The following is a 21,498-nucleotide window of genomic DNA, read 5'->3' on the forward strand; positions in this document are numbered from 1 at the left end:
TTTTTTTAAGATTTTTTATTTATTTATGAAAGACACAGAGAGAGAGGCAGAGACACAGGCAGAGGGAAAAGCAGGCTCCATGCAGGGAGCCCGACATGGGCCGAAGGTGGCGCTAAACCGCTGAGCCACCCGGGCTGCCCATAAGGAGCCCTCTTAAAGGATGGCAAGAGGGTATCAATCACAGAGAATAAAAGAATAATGTCTCCAGGCAGAAGCAGCAGCGTATGCAAAGGTTCTGCGGTAGGGATGGGCTTGCTGTTGGATAGAAAGAAGGCTATTTTGGCTCAAGGACAGGGAAAAACAAGGAGCCTGAGAGTACATGTCCAGGTCAGAGAGCTGCCTATTGTCAGATCACCCGGATCCTAGCAGCCAAGGCAAAAAGTTGGGACTTCATTCATATATTTGGAGAGGCCACTGAAAAGCTTTAAGCGAGTGACAAGAAGTGACTTACACTTGTAAAGACCACTCTGGTTGCTTTGCAGAGAAGGGACGACACAAGGCCAAGAGGGAAGCCATATGAAGAGGCCATTATGAGAGGCCAGAAGCGAGAATGCTGGCCAGGACCACAGGGTCATGGGAAATGGAGAAAAAAAGAGCCTTACGGGGTTAACGCCTTTAGGACTTGAAGACGGACTAGGCAGAGGGGTAGGCAGAGAGGCATTGACAGGGGTGATCCTCAGACTGGACTTTCCTCCAGCTCAAATGATCAGATCATCCCTGTGCACCGAGGTACGCAGAACGCGGTGCTGGAGGACAGTCCAGGTTATGTGATCCAGTGGAGCAACCGCAGGCGTGCAGCGTGCATGCCCCGCGCGGGCTGCAGCTTCCAAGAGGAGCGCGGAGACGCGGCGGTGCACAGGCCGGAGCCGCGCCCGCCCCCGTCCCACGTGCCCGCGGGTGTGTGCACAGCCCGGGCGGGAGAGACGGCCCCGCGCCGGGGGAGAGCTGGGGAGCACAGGCCGGGCTGTCCGGGCCGAGCAGCCGGTCTCCACGCACATACCTCCCGAAGCGCGGACGCGAGACCAATCCCGCCGCCGCGGGCGCCTTTTGTCCGGCCCACGTGCTGCACCGCCCGCCCGCGCATGCTCCCTCCCGCCCGCGCCCGGAGCCCCGCCTCCCGCCTCCCAGTGCGCAGGGCCGAGGCCCCCTCCTCACGCCCCCTCCCCAGCAGGCGCCCGTCGCGGTGCGTTTGCGTCATCGCGCCACGCCGCTGCCGGAGCCCGGGTGAAGATGGCGGCAGCCGTTCTGAGTGGGCCCTCGGCGGGCTCCGCGGCCGGGGTTCCCGGCGGGGCCGGGGGTCTGTCGGCGGTGGGCTCGGGCCCGCGTCTCCGCCTGCTGCTGCTGGAGAGCGTGTCCGGGTTGCTGCAGCCGCGCGCGGGGAGTGCCGTGGCGCCCGTGCATCCCCCGGTGCGCTCGGCCCCGCACTTGCCCGGGCTCATGTGCCTTCTGCGGCTGCATGGGACGGTGGGCGGGGCCCAGGTGAGTGCGGCCGGTGTGCCCTGGGCCGTGCGGGGAGGGCGGGGGGCGGGGTCGTGGGGCGGGGAGAGCTGGGGCTTCCCCCGGACCCCGTGTGGGTCTGGACCCCATTCATCGCGCGGGCGGAAACCCAGGGCGGGGGGAGGTGCTAGTTTCTCCGCCGCCAGGCTCTTGGTAGTCACGCAGGAGTGGGTTCGAGTCCAGGCCCCGCCGCTCCCTGGGTGGACGGTCCCCCCTCCCCTCCCCCACCTCGCGTGTCCGCTGTGGGGATTGTTTCGACTGAGTGGATGGACATAGGCGACAACTACTGGCTGAGCTGTTACCGAGGCTCATTCCCGGGCGCTCCGCTCACGATTGCGATGGCGGTGAGCGCGATGTCTTGAAACCCTGAGAATCGCGCCGTAGGGACGCCAGTCCTGACCTGGAGGATTGCAGAGGTCTTCTTGAGGCACTGGAGATGAAGCTGAGACACACCCGCCCCTCCTCGCCCCCACTTTCTCCGGGCGGGTAAGGGTTGGCTAGGGAGGGAAACGGGACAAGCTCATGTGAGAAGGGTCTGTGGTAGGAAGGAACTGACAAGAAGGGCATTGCGTGTGGGGCTCAGACGTGGCGAGGCTGCTGGGGTCGGAGCGCCGTGCACCGTCATGCACGGCTTCGTAGACTGGCTTAGGAGGGGCCGTTTGGGTTATATGCTGGGAGAAGAATCCAGCATCCCTTCAGTTGTGCAAACTAGAAACCCAGATGTCATTCATTCATTCATTCATTCATTCATTCATTCATTTATTTATTTATTTATTGAGATGTTGTTTATTTAGTTAGAGAACGGGCAGTGGGGAGGGACAGAGGGAGAGGGAGAGGAAGAAGCAGACTCCCCGCTGAGCAGGGAGCCCGATGCAGGACTTGATCCCAGGACCCTGGGATCATGACCTGAGCTGAAGGCAGATGCTCAACCTACTGAGCCACTGGGCTCTCCTCAGATGTCATCCTAAACATGTTCTTGCTCTGGTATGCCCTGTTGATTTTATCATCCATGTAGCTTTCAGATCTGCCTGCCCCTTTCCATATCCTTCCCCTCCCCCCTCCCCCGCTCCCAGGGGAAATCACTGATTGTAAGAACACATGGCCAGTGCCACATTATGTTGTCTAAGGGTGGGTGCTCTTTTAATAGCTCCTCTCTGCTTCCTCTCCTAACCCTCCCCCCCTGAAGTCCCCCCCCCCCCCCCAATTTTACCCATCCTTCAATATCCATATACATGAGATCTTTGTCCAGTCCTTGTTACCGGGACCTTCCCAGTGCTGTGCTTCCTTCCAGGAAGAGGGTTGTCCCAACCTGCTGGGCAATTCTCTGATCTTAGCCCCAGATTTATCAGGGACAGTCTCATGGTTGATACTGACATTACTTCTCACTATTGAGGGTGATGGAATGGTACCTCTGCTATCTCAGCCCATTTTGGGAAGCGGGAGCTGATTATGCATTTTTTTTTTTTTTCCTAATCCTCCTCTCTTAATGCACATGGGTTTAGGTATTTCTGAAGTACTGTCTATTTTGCCCGTACTGGTGTGGTTTCTCTCATCCCTTTCAAGTTTTCCCTCTTTCCTCAAGGCAAGCTCATGAACTTAATGTCTTAGTTTTTTCCTTCAAGTGCCTAAGCCTAGTAGAATTCTGAGCAAAGCTAAAGGTGATGTGGGAAACTAGACTCCCCCTTTAATATTGCATGTGCCACATTTTGGGGGCATATCCTTTTTAAAAAATATTTTATTTATTTATTAGAGAATGAGAGAGAGCACAGGCAGGGGGGACAGCAGGTGGAGGGAGAGGGAGAAATAGACTTCCTTTTGATCAGGGAGCTCAATGTGGGGCTCAATCCCACGACTCTGAGATCATGACCTGAGCCAAAGGCAGATGCTCACTGAGCCACCCAGGTGCCCCATCCTCCCTTTTTTCTTGCTAGTGTTTCTCATATTGGATCCTTTGTACATGGTACCATCTGGAGAGCTTTCTTAACTTCTCCAAACATTTCATTCAAACACTTGTTGAGTGTCTGTTGTGCATTAGCTGTTGTGTCTTGCTTCTAGGTAGACACTAAGGCATAATCTTTTTTCCCTTGGAGAATTTCTGGGCTAGTGGAGATGAGGAATGAAAGTAAGTAAATAGGCTTGGAGCTTATTGGAAACACAAATAGATCCGTTGATTAGGCTACCTGTTTAGGCTGAATCACCAACTTGCTTTCCTGCAGGTACTGTAAGCTCTAATTCCACTGTGAGACTGGATCCATTCACAGTTTCTGGAGTGGGCTATAGCAGGTCTCCTGACTTGTCTCCCGGTTCTGGCACAGCAGCTGGAGTAAGCTTTTTAAAGTAAAATTCTATTCCGTTTGCCGTATTTTAAAAATCCTTCAGTAGCTGGGCTTTCTTGGTTTCAGGCCTTTACACTTACTGTTTTCTGTTTGGGATCCTTCCTTGTACTGCTTCCTTGCTTCTCACAAAAATCTTTTCAGTTCTGTGCTTATTTGTTACTGCCTTTGGGAAACCTTTCCAAACCACCTATGATTAGCTGTCCTTCCTGTCTTTCCTTTTTTTTTTTTTAACCCTTTAAAGATTTTATTTGACAGAGACCGCACCAGCAGGGGGAGTGGGAGCAGGGGAGGGAGAAGCAGGGCTCCATGATGCTGTGCAGGGCTTGATGTGGGGCTCAATCCCAGGACCCCGAGAGCATGACCTGAGCCGAAGGCAGAAGGCTTCACTGACTGAGCCACCCAGGTGCCCCTCGCTGCCCTTTCTTATACCATATTCAAATGATGTATTTATTTGTTTCAGTTAGATATGTATATATGTACAATCTCCTTCCCTCACACCTATACAGCTAGGCTCTGATTTAAATCTTGGAATTATCTTTCCCTCTTCTCTGGATTTCCCCGCCATTTTCTGTTTATTACCACATCCCGTGGGCTGTACCTTCAGGACAGATCCTGAATTTGATGCTCTGTGTGCCCAGCATCACCACGCAGGTGAAGCAGCAGCACCCATCCCCTGGCTTCCTCCTGGCTGCATCCACCTCCCAGCAAGCGGCTCAAGTGTTGTGGGTGAATTTAAAACAATTTAAGTTAGATAATATCACTTCTCTGCCCAGTTCTCTTTCCTCCATGGCCTTTATCTTATAAAGAGTACAAGTCACCCGTTGCTCACACGACTCTGAGGGCTCTGGCCTTGTGCCTGGGACCTCCCTCGGCCTCTCGCTCCTTCTTCTCTAGCGATGGTTTGCCTCCTTGCTGTTCTTTAGCATATCTGCAGAGTAGTGCAACTGTCACTATGACCAATCTGGCTTATCTTTGTTATTAGTATTTTTAAAGTTTTTTTTTTTTTTTTTTAATCATGAAAGAGACACAGAGAGAGAGAGGGAGAGACACAGGCAGAGGGAGAAGCAGGCTTCCTGTGGGGAACCCAATGTGGGACTCGATCCCAGGGCCCCGGGGTCACACCCTGAGCTGAAGACAGACGTTCAACCACTGAGCCACCCAAGCAAGCGCCCTTAAAGAGTTTTTTTTTAAAAAGACCCTATCCATTTGACAGAGAGAGCACAAGTAGGCAGAGTGGCAAGTGGCTGGAGAAGCGGGCTCCCTGCTGAGCAGGGAGCCTGATGTGGGGGCTCAATCCCAGGACCCTGGGATCATGACCTGAGTGGAAGGCAGACTCTTCACCCACTGAACCCTTCCCCAGGTGCCCTTGTATTTTGTTTTTCCTTCACCGGTTGGTGGGTACTCAGATTGTTTCTACGTTTTGGCTGTTGGGGATAATGCCGTGAAGCTCCATGTATGTCCTTGTGAGAACACAGATTTTCAGTTCTCTTGGGCGTGTATTCAGGAGTGGAAGCACTGGGTCGTGTGGTGACCAGATGACCTTTGGAGGAGCTGCCAGACCATTCCATGGTGGCTGTGCCATCTTACATTCCCATCGACAGGGCATGCAGAGAGGAATGTGTCTTGCTGTCACTGCTCAAATGGCCCTTTGAGGGAGGGCTTTGGTGGCCCTTCCCCATGAAATACAACCTCCCTCCTTTGCTTCGCGAGTTTGCTTTAGTCCACCCCGTGGCACTTAGCACCGTGCAACGTACTGTGTGTTTGGCCCTTTGTTTATTGTCTGTCTCCTTTACGTAGAATGCAGGCTCCCTGGCACCTAAAACAATGTCCCATGTGAAGTAAATGCTGAATAAACATTGAGTCAGTGGATAAACGTTTCCCTTCACGAGAGCAGGGATCTTTTTTATTTTATCCAGCCCTGGGTTCCTTCATTTGACCCCGTGCATAATGTGTTTGTTGGGAGAAGGAGTGATGAGCACGTTTAGGGAGGTCCAGGGGCCATGGGAGGATGTGGCCTCTCGGGGGATGGAGGGCTCCCTCGTGGGAGGGCCGAGGAGGAAACCTGTCCCGGGGCCCCCAGATTGGGAGAGGAGGAGGCTCTGGCTGACTGGGGCTGTATTGGCATCGACTGGAGCTCTCGGAAGCCATGAACAGGACAAGGAGGGTCTGGGGGTGAAGGAAGAGGGTGACAGGTAAGGTCTGCGTCTGTCCAGTGAGCACGTATGCTATCTGCTCTGTGTTGGGTGCTGTCTGGCCGCTGAGATGAGTTGGGCTGTCCTCCAGGTGGCACTAACATGGTGGGTGGAAGGTGGGCTGAAGGGTCAGGAGGATGGGCCTGGAGGAAAGCCTGAGGCACATGTCAGCTGCTGAAAACAGAGCCTCAGGCCCCACGGGGGTGTTACTCCAGCAGAGGCTTCAGGGAATGGCCCTTCCTTAGATCCTAGTCCTGACTCGACTCCTCCCCTGTCTTCTCCATCAGAACCTGTCCGCCGTCGGAGCGTTGGTGGGGCTCAGCAATGCGCGGCTCGGTTCCATCAAAACTCGGTGAGTCTTGAAGCCTCTTTTTTCTCCAGGGGGAAGTTTCCTTAAGAAGTGGGCTGTCCCTCTGTCCATCCATCCATGTCAGCACCCCGGGCACTCGAGAGACTTCTTGGTTCAGGGATTGGACGGTTTTGTTTCCATGGGGTGTGTTGGGGTGAGCCCTTGAGTTGTCCCACTTGGGATCACCCCTTTCCTTGCTGCCCACACCTCACGCCGAGCCCTCCAGGCACTTTGGGCGTTAGAACACACTGAGGATGTGGAGGTAGCTTCTGCTCCCACCCAGGGAGAGTACCAGAGTAGTGTCCAGCTTTCTCTGGAGCGGGGCTGCCACTGTGCTATCACTTGCTGCTCTCTTATCAGGTTTGAGGGCCTGTGTCTGCTGTCCCTGCTGGTGGGGGAGAGCCCCACGGAGATGTTCCAGCAGCACTGTGTCTCCTGGCTTCGGAGCATTCAGCAGGTCCTGCAGGTAGGGCTTAGGGCTTCTTGCCTTGCCCCCACACCCCGGCTTGTCCTGGATGTTCTGGACATGGAGTTCTGAGGACAGGGTCATGAGAGGCCACATCCTGACCACAGGGAACGTGAGCTTCAGATGCAAACACTGTTTTAAACTTCTTGATATTTTTATCCTGAGGGTTATTTGACCTTTCTCATACTGCAACCACTGACTGATTTCACTTCCTTGCTAGCTTTTTCAAACAAGCAACATCTCAAAAGTTCCTTTTTCCAGGTGCTTATATTTATTATCTTTTTTGCCATTTCTTTCTTTTTCTTTTAACTTTTTTTTTTTTTTTTTAACTCTTAAATCCTCTGCTGACCTCCCCACTTAGTTCTTCAGTAAGAATGTTCTGAGCTGGGGATCCCTGGGTGGCGCAGCGGTTTGGCGCCTGCCTTTGGCCCAGGGCACGATCCTGGAGACCCGGGATCGAGTCCCACGTCGGGCTCCCGGTGCATGGAGCCTGCTTCTCCCTCTGCCTGTGTCTCTGCCTCTCTCTCTCTCTGTGACTATCATAAATAAAATAAAAAAAAAAAAAATTAAAAAAAAAAAAAAAAAAAAAAAAAAAAGAATGTTCTGAGCTATCAGGGGAACAATGGTCAAGGGGCTGTGGACCCTGCTCATATGGTGCCGAGCGCATGGGTTGGGGAACTTTACACGAAGTAAATGTTTGCAGGTAGCAAATTAAAAACAAACAATCTTATTCAGAGATACATCACATAAACCATTCCCTAGTGGTTTACTCCAGGTAGCTGGTATTCGTATTTTCAGAAGACATTCAGAGCTGATCAATGAATCATACTTATGTGGCAGCGGGTTGTATAAAGTTGTTTTTCTTTGTAATAGAGCTTCTGTTTCTGTTTCCCTGCAATTGGAGCATTATAATTATCCATGTTGCTCTTGCAGTTTCTTGTCCTTTATTCACATACATTAACAACTCTCAGCCAGTTTTAGTCAGCCTCTGAATTTTTGAGCTACTGAAAACTTTCTCAGATGGTTACACTGAGTAGGTACCCAGGGCCTCAATGTGATCAGAATTCTCTCTATTCAGAAATTCCCTAAATTATGCTGCTGATGGTGAGTTATTTTGCGTGTCATCTCCATATGGCTCCTTTTATTTCCCCGTCAAGATAATCGAAGGTAGTTTTCTATCCTGTCTTTTTATTGTTGAAGTGCAGTTGACAACGCAGTGTTTTGTTAGCGTCAGGTATCCAGCAGCTCCAGGGTTCAGTGGGTCCAGCTCGGGGATGCAGATAGGTAATGTTTTAGGCTTTGCAAACCATGTATGGTTTCTGTTGCATTTTGTTTCTTTTTTTTTTCTTTTCCAACCTTTTAAAAATATAAACCTCATTTCTAGCTTGTGGGCCATGCAAAAACAGGCACCCACAGACTATACAGTTTGCTGATCAAACTAGTGGAAGAGACTTGGCTTGAATGATTGTAAGATGAGGCATCTGGCGCAGCTCAGGCTGTGTGCCTCGCAACCTGAGTCGTGAGTTCCAGCCCCAGGCTGGGCATGGAGCCTCTTTACAAATAGAATAAGAATGCACAGTGAGTGTGAGATGCCCTGCAGCCAGTATTGTGAAGGTAAAGGACACTATTCTCAGAACATGTCCCAGAGAATGGGAGCCATGCTGGGCTGTTGTGGGTAGTTTTATGAGCAGAGCCGGTGGTTCAGGCTTTTCAGGGTAGATTGGGCTAAGGACGTGTTCTAAGTGTGCAAAAGCCCTGAGGGGAGTTTGCCCCATTCGGAGAATTATAAGCAAGCTGGTGTGGCTAGGTGGGGTTAATGAGATGTGAGTGGAGGGGAAGGGCAGAGGTGGGGACCAAACCATGTGTGACGTGTGAAGGAGCTTGGTTTTTATTCTTGGAACACAGAATTCATGGAAGGTGGCTCTTTTTTTGTTTTTGTTTTTAAAGATTTTCTTGATTTATTTATTCATAAGAGGCACAGAGAGAGGGGCAGAGACACAGGCAGAAGGAGAAGCAGGCTCCCCACGGGAAGCCGGATGAGGGACTTGATCCCAGGACCCCAGGATTACAACCTGAGCCAAAGGCAGATGCTTAACTGCTGAGCCACTCAGGTGTCTCTTCTTTGAAGATTTTAATCATTCACTTGAGAATGAGTGCTCAAGCAGGGGATCCGCAGGGAGAGAGCTAAGGTGGGGTTCCAGATTGGGCGGGGACCCTTGCCTGTCCCTGGGCTTCTGGTGTATGTGTGTGTGTGTGTATATATGTGTGTGACAGTGGCCGTGGTGGGGGAGGTGTGAGTGGAGGGGCGCCCGCCCCTCCACTGACTGCACATGGATGCGGTGGGGATCCTGGGCAGTTTCTCACTTTCTTGCTCGTTTCATCACCACACGGCCTCTGGTCCAGCAGGAGGTATGTGCGGACTGTTTTCTGTAGTACATGGCGATTTTCCAGGGACCTCGGATTTCTAAGTCCAAATCGTATTTTTCTCCGAGAGTCCAGGGTGGGTCTGATGCGGGCAGAGGTCAGCTTGGTGACCTGGGCAGTTGCATTGTGGCTGAGGCTTTTTCAGGGTGAGAAGTGCTGTTCTGCATTCCTCCAGGGGCCACGGCACGGGAGCATCAGGGGCTTGACATCCTCTGAGTAGTCAGATAGTCACATCTGAAAGGCATGGCTTTGTTTCTTTCCTTTCTGAACAGATTTCAGGACACCCAAGTACCTGTGATACTCAGATATAGACACATGTTCTTTGTGTCCACAGACATGCTTCTTTAGGCACCCAGCCTGGCTGGTGCACTTTGCTTAGTGGATTTGTGGGCAGCGGTGACATGAACTGTGGCGTTTCTCAAAAGCCCCATGTGGCTCTGAGTCTTGTGCTGCCTTCTCTTGGTGACCCCAGAGGCGAGGTTGGCCTCACAGGTGTTGTTTCAGTCCCAGGACCCGCCCCCCACAATGGAGCTGGCTGTGGCCGTGCTCAGAGACTTGCTCCGGTATGCAGCCCAGCTGCCTACGCTCTTCCGGGACATCTCCATGAATCACCTCCCCGGCCTTCTTACCTCCCTGCTGGGCCTCAGGCCAGAGGTGAGACTCTCCTGCTTCCCCTCTGTTGGACTGGGGCGGGGGAAGGGCCGAGGGATGGTGGGGGTAGGGGCTCTCCGCCTCGGCCTTGGTGCTGTGGCCTCACGCTCTGCTTGGCCCATAGTGTGAGCTGTCGGCGCTGGAGGGAATGAAGGCCTGCATGACCTACTTTCCTCGGGCTTGTGGGTCTCTCAAGGTAAGTGTTCACAGGATCTCCTCCTCCTGTTGGGGGTGGGGGCCTTGGTAGCTGTCTTACCTCTGACCCCGTGGGCGCCCCCCCCCCCAGCAGCCCTCTGCCCAGCACACAGCCACCTGTTTGCGTGGGTGTGATAGTGCCACCTTGTTGTAGCACTTACACGCACCCTCACTTCATGCTCACCAATAAATAAAAGGACTTACCTGAGATCGGTGAAAGTTGGAACCTATGTGCAATGCCAAAGCTTGGGCTTTTAACCCAGGACCTCTTCCCTTTCTGCCCGTTTGCCTGCCGTCCTTGTCCTGCTTTACTCTGTTTCTAAAGCCCTCGTAGTTTCCTCCAGGAAGCCTTCTTGACTTACTTCTTCCCTGTCAGTGTGTATTCCTGACTAGACTCTGTCCATCATAACCCGCACGAGGTGGCTGTACTGAGAAGCTGTCTCCGGTCAGCATGGGCAGGGTGCAGGTGGTCAGGCTAGAGGGGAGGTCAGCGAGGGGGGTAGAGCTTCTTGTTCCAGGACGTGTAGTCACAGAGAGCCCTTGGGAACCGGCGCATTGTTGGCGGTGTAACTGGGTGCCAGCGAGGACCTGCGAACCCTGGGGTTCTGTAGGTGATCGTTGCTGTTTGACAGACTGGTGGGCTGGGCTGGGAGCACCGAAGCTGTGGAGGGTGGGAATCTGTGGCGAATCTGTAACTTCTTGTGTGTGCTGGTGACTGTCAGAGCGACGATTTAAAGGGGAGCTTGCCATCCCAGGTGTGTGGAAAGTAGGTCACGCGGTTCTGTGATCAAGTCAAGACAGTAGATGAAAGGGAAAGAGAACGATGGTCAGGAGGGACCCACTGTGCGCCCGGGCTCGAGCAGAGGGTCTCAGACCTGGCATCTCACTTTATTGTCACGGGGGTTCTGGGGACTTGATGTCAGTGAACTAAGGAGGACACAGGCCCAGAGCAGCGTCACTCCCTTTACCCCAGCTCACGGACCCAGTGGTTCTAAAGCCACGACTTAGGTTCTAAAGTGGCCTGGGTCTGTTTGCCCCTCAAGCCTGTGTTCCTCCCACTAAACCGGACTCCCTAGAATCTCTTAAGAACGTAGCCTGGATGAGCCGAAGGGCTACCACACGGATGCCACGCAGATGCCATGCGGATGTCACACGGTTGCCACACAGATGCTAGTTCTGATCGCTTGTCTTTGGCCAGAGGAGCAAGAGCCAGACATGGAGCCCCACGGGCGGACGTGCTGGGACCTGGGAGCCATGTCTGCGGGGACTTGAGTGGTGGGTCCCGCAGATACTAGAACAGCCTGGAGTGCACGCTGTTCTTTGGTGCACATGGGGTCGGGTCCTTGTTGGTCTGTGTAGTCACTGGAATATGCAAACGACAGGTAGAACCTTCAGGTTCAGGGCAAGGTTTTGTCAAGGAGGCCATTGGAACAACTCAGATTTTACTCCAGTTGAGTAAGGGTATGGTTTTAAGTGCAGGGTTTAAGTTTTAGTAAGTTTAGTAGAATCCACTGTTCTTCTCAAACCAGTGAGCTGCTGGGGCTACACAGACTGCATCTCTGTCCCTGAGCCGTCTGTGGTCAGAGGAAGAGGTCTTCCTGCAGGGCTCTGCGTTGGCTCAGGTCCCCGTGGGCTTCTCTGTGTCTGCCCACACTCCTCAGTCCCTGCCTGTGAGGCACAGGGGCAAATGGTGTCATGACCTGGGCAGGATTTGGAGAGTCGAGGACACTGAGGTCCCCAGTTAGCGCTGATGGGAATCCATCTGAGTCACCGCCTGTGCCCAGACTGGGGCTTCGTGAAGTTTGGGCCAGAATTTTGAGGGCCCTTTCAAGGCTGACAGCAGGACTTGGAGGTGTTGGTGCAGGGCACACATGCCTTTTCCTTGCTGAGAATAGAGCATCCTCTGGAGGGCTTCGCTCCGTCCGCTGCTTGGGCTTTGTCAGCTGCCAGCATGTTGGTGCAAATCCGTACAGGCTCTGGGGGTGGCGCGGATCTGGTGGATTGTGCAGCCGGGACTGAGGGAACTGCTAGGTGTCAACTGCAGTGTCTGTGTGGCTTGTCCCTGAAGCTTCGGGACAGTGGTGGTCTTCCTCCTCTCGAATGATGCGCTGCAGAGCTCCAGGGCTATGAAGTCAGTCCTGCAGAGGCTCCACCCTTGCCGAGTGGACGAGGAACTCCACGGAGCAAGACACCGTGTTGTGCTCTGTGGCCATGTGGGTGTACATGTGTTTGCATGCATGAGCCCTTGCTTTGGGGTGCCTTGGGCCCTGGGGGCAGACCTGTGCTCCGGGCCATGCTCAAGTTTGCGCTGCAGACTTTGGGGAGCGGGAGCAGAGGGGGACCCTGTACTTGGGCCTTAGGCGGCTCTCTAGGAGACGTCTTCCTTAGGGAAGCAGGTGATCAGGACACCTGTGGGCCGTGACTGTTTTTGGGTTGAGGTGTTCCGAACACTTGCACATTGGATTTGAAAATGCCCTCCTGGTCCTCTGGGAAGTGGTCCCCCCCTTGCACCTTGGGATTGGCTAGAGTGGCACTTGGCTGGGGGGTCAGCGATCCTCAAGGGTGAAGTGGGAAACCCCACGCATTTCCCCCCACAGGGCAGGTGGGAGGGAGGCCCGGGAGCTTCTCTGGAAGCACCTGTCATGGGCCTTATGCCTCGGCCCACGGTCCCTCTGCAGGTTCACCCCTGCATGTGAGATGCCTCCACGAGTCAGTGCTTTCTGGGCTGGGACTGCAGAAGCCTCTGTGTGCTCCTGACGGTGCGGGTCCCCACCCTCAGCCCTGCTTTGCTGCCCACCCTGCCTCCCACCCAGAAGCACCCCCTCTGGCTCACTTCCCACGTCCCTCGATGCACTCCTACATCCCCTGGAGCTGGGGTCCTGTCCGCTCTTCCTTTGCCTCCCCTTCAGCCTTCTGACATGCGTCAGTCCAGCGGGCTCCTTCCTAGAGTGCTTTTGGGTCCACAAAATGGGATTGCAAGGGAAAGTGATGCTGCTTGCAGTGTATGTTCAAATGGTTGTGGTGGAGCTGCACGTGCTCCATGGTAACGCAGCAGGCGACAAGGTTGTGTGTGCAGTGGCTCCTGGAGTTTCAGGTCGGTGCTGTGTGAGGCCCATGCTTTGGGATGCCTGTTAAAACTAATGAGTTGCAAACATGTGGTTTCTCCCGGTGGCTGACAGGGAGGCTGGCACTACTGCTGTGGCCTCTGTCCTCGTTTATAGTCCAGAGAAACGCCGTGTTTCCCTTCCAGGTTAGTGAAGCGCTAGAACCATTTATTTCCCTTCCACGTTCACGGGCCCCTCTCATTCTAGCCCCACGTGACCCGTGGCTCCGCCAAGTGTGTGTTTGCCCGTGGACAGGCTGGTGCTCTGATCTGTGGTGACCTGGTCCTGCCCTCGCATCCCTGTCTGGTGCTTCACTTCCTGCTCAGACCTTCGGCCTGTCAAAGCCGGCCGGGTTGTGATGAGGGGGACGGTTGCTGCTTTCCAGTGCTCTGTCCTCCTGGCTGCAGGGAGAGGACTGTTATTTTGCAGAAATGGGCAGGAGGGAGCCCAGCGTCTTTGGGGCCGAACGGGGAAGCGGGCTGAGGCTGAGGGCTGGTGTGCAGCCTGCGTGCTCCTGGACCTGGAGCCCCTTGGGGGCCATGCCTACTGCATCCACAGGAAGAGAAGGGCCACAGCAGCAGAAGCCCGGACAGCTGGGTTTCTGCTGCTGTCTGCGGACAGGGCTGTTCTTCTCTGGCCCCTGCGGCTGACCCATAGCTCCTTCCCCTCTTTTTCCTGACTCAGGGCAAGCTGGCCTCATTTTTCCTGTCCCGGGTGGATGCCCTGAGCCCTCAGCTCCAGCAGGTAAAGGGAAAAGGGAGGTGGAGAGTCTGGGGGTCTGAGCTGGTGCTTCTGTTCTGTGTTGCCACTTCCTCCCGTTTTCATGTGCAAGATCCACACAGCGTGACTCCTGCCTCCAGCTCCCGTCTGTCCTTCTGCCTGTCCTTCTGCCGCGCTTTCCTTTCTGCTCCCCTTTGAGCTCTCTTTCTTGGTGCGTGGGCACATGGGGCGGGGGGAGCCCAGGGGCTGTACTGGAGTCCTGTCTGACCAGTGGGGACCATTATTCTACAGTTGGCCTGCGAGTGTTACTCCAGGCTGCCGTCTCTAGGGGCCGGCTTCTCCCAGGGTCTGAAGCACACGGAGAGCTGGGAGCAGGAGCTGCACAGCCTGCTGGCCTCTCTGCACAGCCTCCTGGGTGCCCTGTACGAGGGAGCAGAGACAGGTAGGAGCTGGGCCAGCAGGCAGTAGGTGGGAGGGGGTCCTGGGGGGTCCCTTCCCACAAGGAAGAAGAAGTGGGTGGATGAAGGGCCTGGGAGTACCTCGTGTCTGTGTTTACATGCAGCCCCTGTGCAGTACGAGGGTCCTGGGGTGGAGGTGCTGCTTACACCCTCAGAGGATGGGGACACCCATGTCCTTCTCCGGCTCCGGCAGCGATTCTCTGGACTGGCCCGCTGCCTGGGGCTCATGCTCAGGTGTGTGAGTGAGTGCCAAAGGGAGCGGAGGGCCTATGGCAGGGGAGGATGGGCTTAGGGTGTCCTCCTCATTGGGCAGGAGCCAGGGGGCTGTGGGGTCACATCAGGGAGCCTGCGCTGACGGTCTCTTTGCTCTTCTCTAGCTCTGAGTTTGGGGCTCCCGTGTCTGTCCCCGTGCAGGAAATCCTGGATGTCATCTGCCGGACCCTCAGCATCAGCGCCAAGAACATTGTAAGTGGCACTTATGCTCTGTTCTCTGCCCCTTCTCAGACCCTTGGGGGGCAGGAGAGCAGTGTGGGAGATACAGGGTACCCCCCGAGGCTGTCCTGGGGCTCCCTGAGGCTGTCCCAATACATGTGCCCCTGGGAGCAGATTTGCTCATGGTCTTCTGAAGCACACCTGGCAGATGCTTCCCCAGGGGAGGGGGGACCTGGGGCCTAGCTGGGTTGCTGCCGAGGGGTTTGGCTGTGCTTCCCATCATCCTCCCCAGGGTCCGTGATGGAAGATGGGGTCTGGTCTGGTTGGTTGTCGGGCCATCTGAGCGTATGTGTGTTTGGTCTCACACACCTGCTCCGTGTCCGTGTCCGTCCATGGCTCCCTTTCTTCCCCGTCCCTTATTCCCACTATGTCTTCCTGCAGAGCTTGCTTGGAGATGGTCCCCTGCGGCTGCTGCTTCTGCCTTCCATCCACCTTGATGCCTTGGACCTGCTCTCCGCGCTCATCCTTGCGTGAGTAAGAGGGGGCAGGGTGGAGTGAAGGGATGAGGATGTGCCGGGAGTGGGGGTCACTGTTCTGTCTTCTCCCCCCAGGTGTCGAAGCCGCCTCTTGCGCTTTGGGGCCTTGATCAGCCGCCTGCTTCCCCAGGTCCTCAATGCCTGGAACCTTGGCAGGGACACCCTCGCTCCAGGCCAGGAGAGGCCTTACAGGTGACTGTGATGGAGGGTGGATTGGGGGCCCTGAGGAGGACCCAGCCTGCAGCACCCCCCTGATGGGCTGCTCCCTTCCTGTCCCGTCCCCACAGCACTGTGCGGACCAAGGTATATGCTGTGTTGGAGCTGTGGGTGCAGGTGTGCGGGGCCTCGGCCGGAATGCTTCAGGGGGGGTCCTCAGGTGAGGCGCTGCTGTCCCACCTGCTCAGTGATATCTCCCCGCCGGCTGACACTCTGAAGGTGAGTGCTCCTGGCCCAGGACTGTCCCCCAGCAACCCTCGCTGGAGCAGGCCTGCTGCCCCAACCGCCACTGACCTCTGTATCTGTCCCCGTCACTCACATTTCCCTCTGCCACCAGCTGCGCAGCCCGCGGGGGAGCCCGGACGGAGGTCTGCAGACAGGGAAGCCCAGCGCTCCCAAGAAGCTGAAGCTAGACGTCGGGGAGGCCATGGCCCCACCCAGCCACCGGAAAGGAGACAGTAACGCCAACAGTGATGTGTGCACAGCTGCACTGAGAGGTGGGAGCGGCCCCAGGTGTGGTTGAGGGGGAGCCAAGCTCTGGGGCTGGGGAGTGGGGGTCCTGCCTTCAGCGGGGTTCCAGGCCCTTCCGCTGGCTCTGCAGGGTCCTGTTCAGCTTGGCCTGTGTCGTCTGTGTGTTATCTGCATTTCCTGTGTGCGTGGCAGCTGGGGACAGCGGGGGCTGCCTGGTGGAGCGTCTGTTCTCCCATTTTGGCCGCTTGTAGGGCCTCCTCCGAGGTCAGGAGAGTCAGCTCCTGTGCCTTCCTTCCTCAAGCACTTTCCTTTTGGCTCTTGTGGGTTTTACGGTCTGCCCCCATCCCTGAATCCATAGGGCACATGTACAGTGTGTTCTCTCATCTTGTCTCACATTGGGCCCCGGCCGCGGGCACCAGAGGTGCTCCCGTGGTCCCTGTTCCGTATGGTGGAGTCCGGGGACTTTCCTGGGTCAGGTGGAGCTGAGGCCCAGCCTGAGGTGTGAGCTCCCAAGCTCTGTCTGCCTGCCGTTCAGACACTCCTCTCCTTCCCCAGGACTCAGCCGGACCATCCTCATGTGTGGGCCTCTCATCAAGGAGGAGACTCACAGGGTCAGTGGAGATGGGGCACTGCTCTACGTGGGGGCCGCCCCCAGAGAGGGGGTGTTTGGTCCTGGGAGCTGGTCCTGCAGGAGGGTCTGGTCATCCAGGCGATGTCTCTAGGTGTGCACGCCATGTCCTTTACAGAGGCTGCATGACCTGGTGCTGCCCCTGGTCATGGGGGTCCAGCAGGGCGAGGTCCTAGGCAGCTCCCCGTATACCAGCTCGCGCTGCCGCCAGGAGCTCTACCGCCTGCTGCTGGCTCTGCTGCTGGCACCTTCCCCCCGCTGCCCGCCTCCCCTCGCCTGTGCCCTGCAAGCCTTCTCCCTCGGCCAGCGAGAGGACAGCCTCGAGGTAACTGCTCCCTGGGCCTACGCCCACCTCTGGAGTCTGCAGTCCCTCGTGTCTGACACTCACACTTGCCCTTGTGTTTGCCTTAGGTGTCGTCATTCTGCTCAGAAGCACTGGTGACCTGTGCTGCCCTGACCCACCCCCGGGTTCCTTCCCTGCGCTCCATGGGCCCTGCCTGCCCCACGCCTGCCCCAGCTCCCCCTCCTGAGGCCCCATCTCCATTCAGGGCCCCTCCCTTCCATCCCCCCGGCCCCATGCCCTCGGCGGGCCCCATGCCCTCCGTGGGCCCCATGCCCTCGGTGGGGCCCATGCCCCCAGCGGGCCCCATGCCCCCAGCAGGCCCCATGGCCCCGACACGCCCTGGACCTCCAGCCACAGCCAACCACTTGGGCCTCTCTGTCCCGGGCCTGGTGTCTGTACCCCCCCGGCTCATCCCTGGTCCTGAGAACCACCGGGCAGGCTCAAATGAAGACCCTGTCCTTGCCCCTAGTGGCACTCCTCCCCCCGCTATCCCTCCAGATGAAACTTTTGGGGGCAGAGTGCCCAGGCCAGCCTTCGTCCACTACGATAAGGAGGAGGCATCTGATGTGGAGATCTCCTTGGAAAGCGACTCTGATGACAGTGTGGTGATTGTGCCCGAGGGGCTGCCGCCCCTGCCACCCCCACCGCCCTCAGGCACTACGCCACCCCCCGTGGCTCCAGCCGGGCCACCAGTGGCCTCCCCTCCTGTGCCAGCCAAGGAGGAGCCTGAGGAGCTTCCTGTGGCCCCGGGGCCCCTCCCCCCCCCACCTCCTCCCCCTGTGCCGGGCCCTGTGGCCCTGCCGCCGCCACAGTTGGTACCCGAGGCGACTCCTGGTGGAGGAGGACCCCCTGCCCTGGAGGAAGACCTGACGGTTATTAACATCAACAGCAGTGATGAGGAGGAGGAGGAGGAGGAGGAGGAGGAGGAAGAGGAGGAGGAGGAGGAGGAGGAGGAAGAGGAGGAGGAAGATTTTGAGGAAGAAGAGGAGGAGGAAGAGTATTTTGAGGAGGAAGAGGAGGAAGAAGAGGAGTTTGAGGAGGAGTTTGAGGAAGAGGAAGGGGAGCTGGAGGAGGAGGAGGAGGAGGAGGATGAGGAGGAGGAAGAAGAGCTGGATGAGCTGGAGGAGGTGGCATTTGGTCCAGCAGCAGGGGCAGCAGAGGAAGGCGGGCCTCCACCCCCAAGCCCGCCCCCTGCCCTGCCCCCCGCCCAGTCCCCCAAGATGCAGCCTGAGCCCCCAGGGGAGACCGGGCTGCTGCTGGAGGTAGAGGAGCCGGCAGCGGAGGAAGAGCCCGGGGCCGAGGCTGCCCCCACGCTGGCCCCCGAGGTCCTCCCCCCCCAGGGGGAGGGGCCGCGGGAGGTGGGGAGCCCCCCAGCCGTGCCGCCGCCTCAAGAGCTTATTGAAGAAGAGCCCCCAGCTCCCCCAACTCTGCTGGAAGAGGGGACTGAGAGTGGGGGGGACAAAGTGCCAGTCCCCCAGGAGACGCCTGCGGCAGAAGACGTGGAGGCCGAGGTGGAGGCAGAGACGGCAGCCCTGCAGGAGAAGGTGGGGGACAGGGGGCGCAGCTTGGGTGGGAAGGTGGGGTGGGCTGCAGCTGCCAAGCTGTCCCCAGCCTGCCTGTCCGGTGCATGTGCCTGTTTCCAACCTTACGTCTTTGTCTCTGAAAGGAGCAGGATGACACGGCTGCCATGCTGGCTGACTTCATCGATTGTCCCCCTGATGACGACAAGCCACCACCGGCCACAGAGCCTGATTCCTAGTCCTCTCTGGCGCCCCCCCCTCCCGGTTTCCAATAAAGTTATGTCCTGGGATAACACCTGCTGCTTCTGCCTTTTGCACAAGTGCGTCCCTGGCCAGAAGCCCTGCCAGCTGCCGGGCTTTACAAGGTACCCATGGCGCTCCCCGTGTGTGTGCATGGCATCCTGGGGTCTCCGTCATCCACAAGGGGATCCGCTCACCTAGGGGTGGCAGACTGTGCACCCTCGCTCTGCAGGCTCAGACCAGGCTTTCCCCCTGTGGGCTGTCTGCTCTTGCTGGTGCTCCACGTGCCAGGCTGCTTGGGTGGTGAAGACAGCAAGGAAGGCCTTTTGGTGCCACTTGTCAGGGTGTGGTCCATGTGTGGGAATGTGTGAGAGGTCAGAGCGCCGCGTGTCCCAGTGAGTGAGGGTGTACACACGTGTGCTTATGCACACACACCGACCCCCTTGGTCCAGGAGCTCAGGCTGGTTGTGATGGAATTTAGAGAAATGTGAAAGATATGGAGGAGCCTGGTTCTTGACCTCTGTGATTTGCGCCCTCTTCCAGGGCTGGGCCTTCCAGTGACCGTGTCCACACCTTGCAGGAGCTTGAGAAGCTCACCCGGGCTCTCCTCCCCGCACTGAGATGTGGCTGAGGCCCAACCAGTCTGGTCCCCGTGAACACATTTACCCTCAGCCTTGTCGTGCAGTTTGTGTGTGCGGGGCCCGGGGGTGCGTGTGTGGGGAGGGTGTCGGCGCCGCGGGGTGTTGCACTCCGGCTGCAGTAGTCAAGTGCCTTGGAATTGCAGAAAGGGCAGCACTGTTTCCCAGGTGTGTGTATCCTGAAGGGCCACTTTAGTGACATTGGAGCAAATTTTTGGCAACTTACTTAAGTTTAAAAAAACTTCTCTGCCGACTTGGTATCTTGAGGAACTCCAAACCTGCAGAAAGGCTGGAAGAAGTGTGTGTGACCTTTGGGTAGACTCAACAGTTGCAAACGTTTTTCCTTCTTGGTGTTTATCTCTGTGTAATTGTCATGTTTATTTTTTTATTTTTATTTTTTTTTTAATTTTTATTTATTTATGATAGTCACACAGAGAGAGAGAGAGAGAGGCAGAGACATAGGCAGAGGGAGAAGCAGGCTCCATGCACCGGGAGCCTGACGTGGGATTCGATCCTGGGTCTCCAGGATCGCGCCCTGGGCCAAAGGCAGGCGCTAAACCTCTGCACCACCCAGGGTTCCCCTGCGCCACCCAGGGATCCCCTACTGTCATGTTTAGACACGTGCATTTGTACACGCACCTGCATCTCTGCCCGTAATCAGCATGTTCGTGCCTGTCCACATTTGTTCTTTTGTGGGATCATGTAAGAGTCCGCTACAGACCTGGCCTTTCCTCTCTGAATCCTTCAACGTCATCTCCTGAGATTAAGAACGTTTTTCTACACAATCACCGTACCACCATCAAACCTAAGAAAAGCATGTCAGTAATAGTATGTATAGACTGTGATGTTCAAATTTCCCTACCTATTCTTCAGATGTCTTTAGTAGCTGTTTATCTTACTATTACTATTTTTTTATTTGTGTTCAAGAGTTATTTCAGATGCAGAGGGCCCCTTGCGGCTTCAGGACCGCTTTGCGGGGGGAAGGCCCCCTCACAGTGGCTTAGTGGTTGAGAATCTGCCTTCCGCTCAGGGCCTGACCCCAGGGTCCTGGGATCAAGTCCCCCATTGGGCTCCCCGCAGGGAGCCTGCTTCTCCTTCTGCCTGTGTCTCTGCCTCTCTATGTCTCTTGTGAATAAATAAATAAAATCTTAACAACAATAAAAAGGACCACTAGAGGGACAAAGGTGCAGCCTAAATTCTAGAAAGTGTATGTGGATAGAGTTGGTGCTGATCCTGAGGAAGCAGCTGGGACAGAAACTGCATGATTGTCTTGTGTTTTGCATAGATAACACAGCCACATGGTTCAGCACTAAGGAGGGCAAGGGGTTGGTTGGAAAGACTTCCCGTCCCTGTGTGTCTGCCAGTGTGCAGTGTGGAGGCCTCCGCAGGGAGGCAGTGCCCGTATGACCTGGGCATTCACACAGACAGTGGTGCGCTGTCACTTAGGATGAGTCCACTTTGTCAAGTCACAGGATTTGCTTGTTGGTCAGACGCTGCACACTGGTGGCCTGGTAGGCCCTGTGCTCTCCTTAGTGTGCATTTTGGAAGTGCTACTCCTAGGTCACAGGACAGGATGGAGGGCCTACAGAGGGAGCGAGGGCGGCCCCTGTTTCCCCCCATGGTTGCCTCTGCGCAGTTAGGGCACAATGTTGAGACCAGGGTTTGGTGCTGGTACCTTGATGGCAGTTTTCATGAGCTGGAGGTAGAACAGTGAACAAATCTCAGACCTCTCATCCCCTGTCCCCCCAGTGGGGCTTTGGTTCTAGGTGCTGTGGGGCAGGGGACAGACAGTAATCTGGCACAACGTGAGCTGGTGCCGAGTGCGAGTATGGGGCGGGGGCCAAGGAGAATAGGTGTGTGTGGGTGTGTTCCCAATGCTCGATGGGAATTTTCAGACCATGAAAGTGGAAGGACTTCCGTAAAGCGCGCCCACGTGCCTACCATGTGACCACATCCATGTACGCATGTGTTTTATAAGTAGGATGGTTGAGGGCGTCTCCCCGAGGAGGTGACACTGAGTAAGGGCCTGAAGGAGGTGACAGAAGGGTCTGCAGGGGGAGTTTCCCAGGCAGTGGTGCAGCA

General features: G+C 56.1%; 1 protein-coding gene across 1 annotated transcript; it reads left to right on the forward strand.

Moving 5' to 3' along the window:
- Positions 1-1,215: 1,215 nt before the first annotated feature.
- Positions 1,216-18,833, forward strand: PELP1 (proline, glutamate and leucine rich protein 1). The gene is made up of 17 exons (XM_038536578.1): positions 1,216-1,479; positions 6,313-6,377; positions 6,735-6,840; positions 9,769-9,918; positions 10,040-10,111; positions 13,899-13,958; positions 14,226-14,376; positions 14,497-14,626; positions 14,770-14,857; positions 15,266-15,354; positions 15,436-15,552; positions 15,648-15,795; positions 15,914-16,073; positions 16,603-16,658; positions 16,794-17,000; positions 17,087-18,562; positions 18,685-18,833. Exons 1-17 carry the CDS (start codon positions 1,231-1,233, stop codon positions 18,775-18,777), a joined length of 3,417 nt encoding a protein of 1,138 aa, XP_038392506.1. The 5' UTR covers positions 1,216-1,230; the 3' UTR covers positions 18,778-18,833.
- The last annotated feature ends 2,665 nt before the right edge of the window (positions 18,834-21,498 follow it).

The sequence above is a fragment of the Canis lupus genome, chromosome 5 (assembly GCF_011100685.1).
Source record: "Canis lupus familiaris isolate Mischka breed German Shepherd chromosome 5, alternate assembly UU_Cfam_GSD_1.0, whole genome shotgun sequence".
Lineage (NCBI taxonomy): Eukaryota > Metazoa > Chordata > Mammalia > Carnivora > Canidae > Canis > Canis lupus.

What these genes read in the sequence shown, in the direction of transcription:
- PELP1 (XM_038536578.1), top strand. Translation starts at nt 1,231, where the DNA reads ATGGCGGCAGCCGTTCTGAGTGGGCCCTCGGCGGGCTCCGCGGCCGGG. An exon ending in GGCCAGGAGAGGCCTTACAG is followed by an intron (nt 15,553 to 15,647) that starts GTGACTGTGATG and finishes CCGTCCCCACAG; the next exon opens with CACTGTGCGGACCAAGGTAT. An exon ending in TCAAGGAGGAGACTCACAGG is followed by an intron (nt 16,659 to 16,793) that starts GTCAGTGGAGAT and finishes TGTCCTTTACAG; the next exon opens with AGGCTGCATGACCTGGTGCT.